This window comes from Opisthorchis viverrini, assembly GCF_000715545.1.
Source record: "Opisthorchis viverrini unplaced genomic scaffold opera_v5_106, whole genome shotgun sequence".
In the NCBI taxonomy this organism is placed as follows: Eukaryota; Metazoa; Platyhelminthes; class Trematoda; order Opisthorchiida; family Opisthorchiidae; genus Opisthorchis; species Opisthorchis viverrini.
The window spans coordinates 1206132-1215321 of NW_008751768.1; the positions used below are offsets into that span (position 1 = coordinate 1206132).

The 9190-nt window shown below is 41.5% G+C and overlaps 1 protein-coding gene across 1 annotated transcript; it reads left to right on the forward strand.

Moving 5' to 3' along the window:
• Positions 1-2561: 2561 nt before the first annotated feature.
• Positions 2562-7670, forward strand: T265_05773 (hypothetical protein; the record flags this gene model as incomplete). Its single annotated transcript, XM_009170853.1, has 6 exons — positions 2562-2573; positions 2755-2835; positions 3385-3456; positions 5643-5730; positions 6459-6629; positions 7567-7670. The coding sequence occupies 6 exons, from the start codon at positions 2562-2564 to the stop codon at positions 7668-7670; spliced, it is 528 nt and encodes a 175-aa protein (XP_009169117.1).
• Positions 7671-9190: the final 1520 nt, after the last annotated feature.

Genomic DNA, 9190 nt, shown 5'->3' on the forward strand with positions numbered 1-9190 from the left:
CGAGTATTGACTGTGCTAGCGCTTACGGCGTCTTGAAGAGCATTCCGCATTTTTTGTCCTTTCCTCGGTATTTACACGCGCATTTCCATACCAAACATTTTTACATACGTTGGGATTCATCTTGTCTAACTTGAATCGTTGGTGGAATGACTTCGAATGAGTCGCTTCTCTCTTCTTACTTAGTGTTCTCATGCAACCATCCCAAATCCATCGCCTGCGCTTGCTTTTTATATCTGTGACCATGCCCTTCAAAAATTAACGTTCATAGTGCTTTCAACATGAGTTCAACATGGAATTTTATTAAACGTCAACAAATCTCGGTCTATGTTCTAAAATTGAAGATATTTCGCAGGTTTTCATTCTGTCTGCTCTTCATAGTACAGCACTTATGCATTTATAATACAGAAGCGCTTGGTCTTCTGTTTCGGTCTCCTTGTAGCTCACAAGTATCACATTTGCTCGAGTGTGCCAGGAGTTTGATTCCAGACCTGTGGCATGTGTCACTATTGCTCCCACAAGCTTCCATGGTACCGCATACACAGAATGCCCTGGAAGGCAGATGAACCACTTGTCAGTAAGAAGACTTCCAAGGACATTGATTAAAAAACCGGGATCCGAATGCAAATCACTTGGGCGTGAACGTGCTTTCCCATTCACGTGTTATAACTGGGATGCAGTAGTTGTGTGCCCATGGAGCAGCGGCTGCACGCCGACCAGGTGTTTGGAATTGACAGTTTACAATCGAGTACTTTATTGTGACGTCGCTGATTCTGCCGATTATCGATCAGTAATTGCTTATCGCCAGCCCGAATCACCTCGCTCTATCAATGTGAGTAGACAGAAAGCTGAAAGTGCAAGTAAATCACAATCCTGAAAAGCCGCTGGTTTCCGAAAGGTTCAGCTTTCAGCTGCTGTCCGAGAAGCGTGAGCTTAGAACCTTACCGGGTTCTCGTGCGGTGCGGATGAAACACAACTAGAATGAAGCAGCTGTAAGGGGACTTTAGACTTTTCAGGGCAGACGGGATTCACTAAAAGGATGAAAATCCCGGTTGAATAGATCACGATACCATCAAATGTAGTTTTACCAAAAAGCATTGTACTAACGCATGGAGTGTTTATGCAATTTTGATCAGATGATTTATGTGACACCAGTGCATCATTTTCAAGCGCTGATGAAAATATTTGGTATTTAACGAAAATATTTGCTTTCCATATAATTCCTATTCCAAGGGTGCAAATGTACCGCCGCGTACTTAGTGTTAGGTCGTAGTTTTGCCATAGCTCTTATCTGCGTATGAAATGCCCCATGCATGTCAATCATTTTCAGTTCACTTTTAACAGCCAACGTGCGAAATGTTGCGACTGATTTAGATTCGAGTCTTCCGTGTGACGTACATGTGTATTCGACTGACCGCACATTTTTCTACTGCTTGGATTCCAAGTTATTTTATCGAAAACAGGGAAGGGGATGGAGGGTAAGGTAACTTCAACCCATAAGGGACATCCATTTTGTGGCCCGATGCATTTAGCGAGATTAGGGTGGGATTTTCAAGTTTGTAGTTGGATAAAGTGTCAGTTTGTAAAGCAGTAAGTTGACTTGAAAGAGCATGTAGCCATGTATTGCGTGAAACTAACCAGCCTCGTTGTGTTCTGTGTTACAGAATATCACCTATGTGGATGAAACGACCGGGATGATGCCAGTTCACATTGCTGCTGCTTGGGGTAACCCGAAGTGTTTAGAAGTAATTTTTAACTTGTTTGAGTTACGCCACCTTAGAATGACAGCTTTTTTGGAATCCTAACACAGCTCCCAACTCGATTAACCCAGAACGTCCAGATTTACGACTCACTAACTATAAGGTTGTTGAATGAAGTAAATGCGATCACTTCAACCAGTGAAAGAAAGGAGGCCTTCATTGCAGAGTTACTTATTAAAAAACATCAACTGATCATTTGCAGACTATTGGGCAGGGAAGCAAAACTCTCATATACGTCTTGTTTATAAAAACTGTATCTGTCTTCTTCTAAAATGAGTATTCCTGAAATTTCCTGGATACTCATTGGCTATCACTTAAACGTAAACGAAGGTTACAAAGCGATTCCACAAATTCCATAATAAATCTCACTTTTCAATAGACGCGAAGAGGATTTACGAGAAAACCACATTTTACTCGCATGCCTCATCAGTAGTATCCACCTTTGCACTACTAGTCCTCTAGTAATGTTGTTCGCCAGTTCATTTAAAGCAAGCATAAGGAAAAGACGGTATACTGCAATCATTTGGTTTCCAGACATCTCCTTCAGCCGGCATCATACTAAAGCTGGAGGATTTGCAAAATACAAGTGAGCGAACAAAGAATACGGTGGTCCATTGTATGTTAAGTTACCACAAAAAATGATCCCCCTATCCTTCGAGTTAATTTGAAAACGCCAACATTAAGTTACCAGCTCGAGGAAAAAGTTGCAAATGTTTTGTGGGAGCCACCCGGAATCAATTTCAAACCAAGTAAATTTTTCTACTGCTTGGATTCCAAGTTATTTTATCGAAAACAGGGAAGGGGATGGAGGGTAAGGTAACTTCAACCCATAAGGGACATCCATTTTGTGGCCCGATGCATTTAGCGAGATTAGGGTGGGATTTTCAAGTTTGTAGTTGGATAAAGTGTCAGTTTGTAAAGCAGTAAGTTGACTTGAAAGAGCATGTAGCCATGTATTGCGTGAAACTAACCAGCCTCGTTGTGTTCTGTGTTACAGAATATCACCTATGTGGATGAAACGACCGGGATGATGCCAGTTCACATTGCTGCTGCTTGGGGTAACCCGAAGTGTTTAGAAGTAATTTTTAACTTGTTTGAGTTACGCCACCTTAGAATGACAGCTTTTTTGGAATCCTAACACAGCTCCCAACTCGATTAACCCAGAACGTCCAGATTTACGACTCACTAACTATAAGGTTGTTGAATGAAGTAAATGCGATCACTTCAACCAGTGAAAGAAAGGAGGCCTTCATTGCAGAGTTACTTATTAAAAAACATCAACTGATCATTTGCAGACTATTGGGCAGGGAAGCAAAACTCTCATATACGTCTTGTTTATAAAAACTGTATCTGTCTTCTTCTAAAATGAGTATTCCTGAAATTTCCTGGATACTCATTGGCTATCACTTAAACGTAAACGAAGGTTACAAAGCGATTCCACAAATTCCATAATAAATCTCACTTTTCAATAGACGCGAAGAGGATTTACGAGAAAACCACATTTTACTCGCATGCCTCATCAGTAGTATCCACCTTTGCACTACTAGTCCTCTAGTAATGTTGTTCGCCAGTTCATTTAAAGCAAGCATAAGGAAAAGACGGTATACTGCAATCATTTGGTTTCCAGACATCTCCTTCAGCCGGCATCATACTAAAGCTGGAGGATTTGCAAAATACAAGTGAGCGAACAAAGAATACGGTGGTCCATTGTATGTTAAGTTACCACAAAAAATGATCCCCCTATCCTTCGAGTTAATTTGAAAACGCCAACATTAAGTTACCAGCTCGAGGAAAAAGTTGCAAATGTTTTGTGGGAGCCACCCGGAATCAATTTCAAACCAAGTAATCTTCACTCTCCTGTTTGTCGTTCTACTGTGGCTCTAAAACAACCTTTGTTACCCGTTGGTCTAAGTGAGGCCTGGTAAATTAATTTTCGGCCACCGGATTGTATCCAGTCCTTTATTTAATGCGCCATCAGAAATATTTCAAATGGCTATAAACTTGAGCTTGAGAAACAGTTAGAAATCTGAGGTTGACAACTGGTTTTGACAAAAAGGCCCGTTGCCCTTGACGGCTGGCAAACAGTCGCCGTTGAACTAAAGGTCACTCATGAATCTTATCTGTTCCTCGATTTACACAGCTCTAGGTCATGTTGCTGACGTTCTACAGCCTAATTTTATGCTAACTTCCCCATAAACTGTGTCTGGACTTTTTGGAAAAGAGGTGACCTCAAGACCTGATTACGTTAATGACTTTTGGCTTATTATTGAGTGAGGTTAGGTAGGGTGCGGTGAAGCCCATAGTATTGAATTAGGTAGCTATTTTTGAGGGTCAGGTTCCAAGCAGCGTTTTAGTGAGAGGAAAATTCAGCAAATGTAGTACAAAAAGTTTGGCGTTCAGTCTCTGAAGTACATATCCATATGCCGCAGGGATTGACGTGCGATATATGAGAATCACCAATCAACGTATTTTTACCTGCCTGGTTCTCTAGCATATCCGTTAGGCGATTTTAAACCAAGTTCGGTCAGGTATTTTGCAATACCCAATGATTAAGGAGCTTCTAGAATCTCATGAGTTCACTTGGGTGTGTAGTTTGACAAACTAGAGCTTCCGGGTAGGTTTCAATATACCATCCCTACCCAATCTATTGTTGGCTTACTCGCGCGGCCACCAAATGAATGCGCTTTTCAACATGATGAAATTCCCGTAGTGCCATTGAATCGGAAGACTGCATTTCTCAGACATGTGACAACTGCGAGTTGCTAAGCTACAAGCACCTTCTCTCAAACAGTTAACATTTTCTGACTTTACAAAACTTCACATGAATTCGGAAGGTAGATAAACAAAAAAAACCTGGATGGTCAGCAGAGCTTTCGTACAAACTGAAAGCTGTATTAGGATGTTCGTTAACTCTGAAACGGGAGGCCGATTGAGACAAATCAATGGTCCAAATGGGCATGCCCGTATAATCTAAAAATACACGTCGGTAAATTTAGAGCAGGTCATTTGAGAACAAGTCCAGTGAGATGAATGACGAGATTTTGTTCCATGTCTCGTTTGACAATACGTACAAATCGGAGGTTGAACAATGTACGTGCACATTTTGGTGATTAGTTTACAACATGCCACGTGTCGACCGTGAACATTTACTTCATTATTTAACTAAGCTTGCTGAGGATTTCAGTGTGAGATGGAAACTATAAATGCACATGAGAAGACGGTTGGGTTTCACTCTTGACTTTGATAGATAAACACTCAGGTTGGGCTTGAAAAAGTGTAACTATATGAAGACCAATGGTGAAGCACGGATGCATTAGAATCTTCCACCATGAGAACCGCAGAAAGTTACGAGAGAGGATGTCATTGGCTATCGGATGGTGTGAGTTGGTGCGGATGTCTTTAAGTCAGAGAAAATCGGCTGATTGTTTGATGAGTTAAAATTAAAGAATCAGTTTTATGGTAATGATCACCGCTTCCAAATGAGAAGGTGCAGTCGCTGTAATGAATATGCAGGAAAGCTGAAGAACGAATCTGCTCAAGTAGCTTAATATCAGGACAAGCCCGCTGATGAGTTTGTCTGTTCGAACTTGGCCACCGAAAAATTTATTTTATTGACTTGGTGACTGACCCGATCATCGAGTCCAAAACGTTTTGCGTAACAACCAAGAATATGAAGCGAGTAGAACAAATAAGCAAAAGTTGTCGAAAAAAGCGGTCAGGTTCTAGCTAATTAGATTGTATTTAATGCATGGAGGTTGACATGTCGGGAGCACGTGACTGGTTATACAAGTAGGAATTCAAATGTTTGATGCCTGTTTAGCGAAACTAGCCACTGACTATGGGCGCGACAGTTCTTTAGCAGTCGATCTGTTCTCTTACTTTTAGGTCCTAGTGGATCATGGTGCTGACATAAATCAGCATGATGAACTGTTGTGTACCCCGATGCACCACGCGGCGCGCAACGGTCACACGCGTAAGTTTTAACAAACGGAGGTGAATAAGACCTGTCTAAGCCACTTGGGCAAGAAACCAGTGGACAACTCGTCGGTATTAGTTTACTTATTACAAATGGTATAAGTATCACAAGATTTTCAAAAAGATGGCCATGATATCTCCCTGCAATGCATGATTTTTGGTTAGAGGTGATAAATAATCCCTTTTACGAAGCCTACAAACTTTTTCATAAAAATCCTTTACATTTTATTTTGCGCGTTTTACACGTAACGTGAAGTTTATTGAATTTGACTTGCTCCCAGACACAATGAGTTCCAGCCTTTGGGTATAAACAGAACCACCAAGCAATCAGGAATCCATTCAAAACGATGCACACCGTTGGTTTGCTCAGGTTTCGTTGCAGACAGACAATGGTTATCATCATACCAGAGGCCCAACTAAAACCACAGATTGACAAGTAGTGTTTGTCAAATCTTTGGTTTCCATATAATTGTTTTTAACTGCTAAGGAGCACTGTATAGAACAGACTTGTTTACACTGAAGATCAGTTTTCGGGGCGGGAAAGTTATTGGGAAAACGACAGGCTAGTAAAGTTAGAAAGTTTTTTCGGTGGCTTAATTGGATTGTTCGTGGGAAAGCTGCCGTTTCCAAGTTACTGCAAAAAATTCTCAAAATTTTTAAGGGAGAGCAACTGCCGTCATACGGATGATTGCAATTTCTTTGGCAGATAATTACTTTGAAACAAAGTCTGCCCCCTCAATATCGCGGTAAAGAACTTGCTCGCCTTTTTAGAAACATTCGAATGGTTAAGAGATCACGGTGCAGATGTGACTGGGCGCAACCTTTTTGGCCAAAGCCCAGCGGATATGGCACTTGCAAACGATTTTCCTGACTTGGCCGATCAAATTCGAAGGTTTGGTGAGTCAAAAGCGGTGGTTTTGTAGTAGTTGTTTTCACGATTTCTTGCATTCATCCATTGTACTTCTGAAATGCTCAGGCTTACGCAAAACAAAGTCGAAACTCAGTGGAATTCCCTGGGTGTTTTTCAGGTTTTTTAAGATGATCCTCCTCATGTGAGTTGCTCCAGGGGGTATTTGGGCCCAAAAAAATAAACACACGGTATATCACTCGTAGCACCCTTCGGCAAGATCCTTCGAGTAAAACTGCAGTTCATGAACAGTCTGCTTTATCACAGCATCTGCTTTATCACATCTGACACCTTAGTGCTTAAATTTTCATCCCTCCACAAATTCCTGAATGGCTTTTAACCGTTGAAGGTTTCGGCTGATTCTCAAACCAAGCACTCTTTTGAGTCTTGCTGTCTAACTTATTTAGCAAAATTGTGTCACGAAACGGTGCATACAGAGGGATATGCAGTACACTCAATATGTCTATTTACGCTGTTCTCTGTGAAATGTGCCAGGCATAAAACACTACTAGCGTCCTTTAGTTCATGTAGAGTAACAAAATCCCAAGGATTCCCAATAACAATATGCTCCAGGAAAGTCGTTTGGCTGGATTATACCAAGGTGTTACATGCCGACATCCGCATACGTGTGCACATTACTAGCGCTCGGAATACTTATTATTGGGTCACTGATTCTTGACTGAAGTATTTTTATTGAACGTGCTGCCAAGCTTGTATTCTCACGTATGAATATGACTTACGAAGACGGCAAAACATATACGCGATCAAGGAGTTCCTGGACGAGAGAACCAGAATCCAGTCTTTTAGAAAGTGCCCATTTAAACGCAACTAAATGTACGCAAGTTGCCAAATACAGTCGTTTCAAAAAGCTTTTTTCAGACGAAGGGAAGAATTTCACGATGAGTTGCTCTGTGTCTTTCATTCCAGGTCTGCGGAAATCAAAATTTCCCAGTGAAAACATGCCAGGTGATGGAGCAGAAGCACAACAGACCGGACAAACAGACCAAACAGATGCTTCAGCTGCTCAATGACGGTACCTTTGGTGGCCCTTACTGTAAACCTCTACTAAAGGAAGCTCGACTCTACATTATTTACCAATCAGGTCTTCTTTTTTCTAATTGTTGAGGGATAGTTAGTCCGAAACAATTTATCAGGTTGGGTAGGCCTTACACAAGACTTACAAGTCATCTATACTGAAATATTGCAACAATTGGGTTCTAGACAGCACTAAACTCATTGTTCCGGTGCGTTGAGTCACTCCAGTTATACGATTGCAGCAGAATACTGTGGTGGTTATTTGCGTTTTTTTGGTGTAATCTGAAACTACATGTCTCATGTGGTTGCTTTAAATCAACGAATGCTTGGTTGGCACAACTTTCTTATCGGTCAACCCCGAAACATGGCATTTTTAGTGAGTCAATTATCTCGTAATATTATTAGTTCGTACATACAAGCGGTTTTCAAGCGCAGTCTCTATCAGTAAATTTTAGTGGGTCACTCACGGGATGGGTTAAATTATTGGAAGTGCGAGGAGAACTGGAGTCTTATGAATTGTGATTTCGTCTTATTGGTGTAGTCGGTCTATGTCAAAAAGCCGAGAATCATTGTACAACTGTTTATTTCTCATCAGGAACTATCATTGGTGCGCATCTCGATAACATATCATTTTGGACTAACCGCGTCGAAACATATCATGTCCTCTTTTGGCGTAGGTTTTCGAAAAACCTACCGGAGACATCTGTGAAGCGGACCTCTCATCCAACTATTGAAAAAATTCTGTTCACAAATTAAACGAGCCCAAGAGTTCAGCCTAGGTTACGCTACAAAATGTGCATCTTCGAGAGATGTCAACGGCTTTTACATTTATACGGCAGGGAGTAGGCATTTGGCGTGTCTGAGGTTGTACCAAATAAGCTGTAGATTTCAGAAAGCCCTCTCTTGCTGCATGGTTCGAGACGTCAAACCCCATCGGCTTAATGCAGTCTAAATGAGGACTTTGAAGTCTGATGAAAGGAAAAGATCCTGGAAATGAAGGAAAGTACTGCACCGATGTTAGAAAACTAACATACTTAGCACATAAAAGCACACAAAAGAAGCCCGCATTTAATCGCGTGAAAATTACTTGGAACTGATTGGGTAGTCGGCGTTTTCGAAAATGTTTGGTGATGATCGGTAGATTTATTGCTGGACACACCAGAATTGGTGAGGATAAAAGTAGGATAAACAAACCACCAAGGAATGCAGAAGAACACCAAACACTGGTCAGAGACTCAGAGATGGCGGTACATACCTTACTCACGGGACATAGAGTAGGTCTGGATAATGTGGAAGTTTTAAGACGGAAACTGCGATTCACACCACAGCGGCTGATAGCCGAGGCAGTGGAAAGTAATAAGCATCATAACGTGAATAGAATCGAGGGTGTGGAACTGGGGGTGGAAAACGGTCTTAGATAAGCCGAGATGACATGTGACGGTGTGGTTGTCAATCAACGTAGAATCATTAGAAAAAACCGGGGGGGGGGGGGGGAAGGCCCAAATCGACCAAAGGT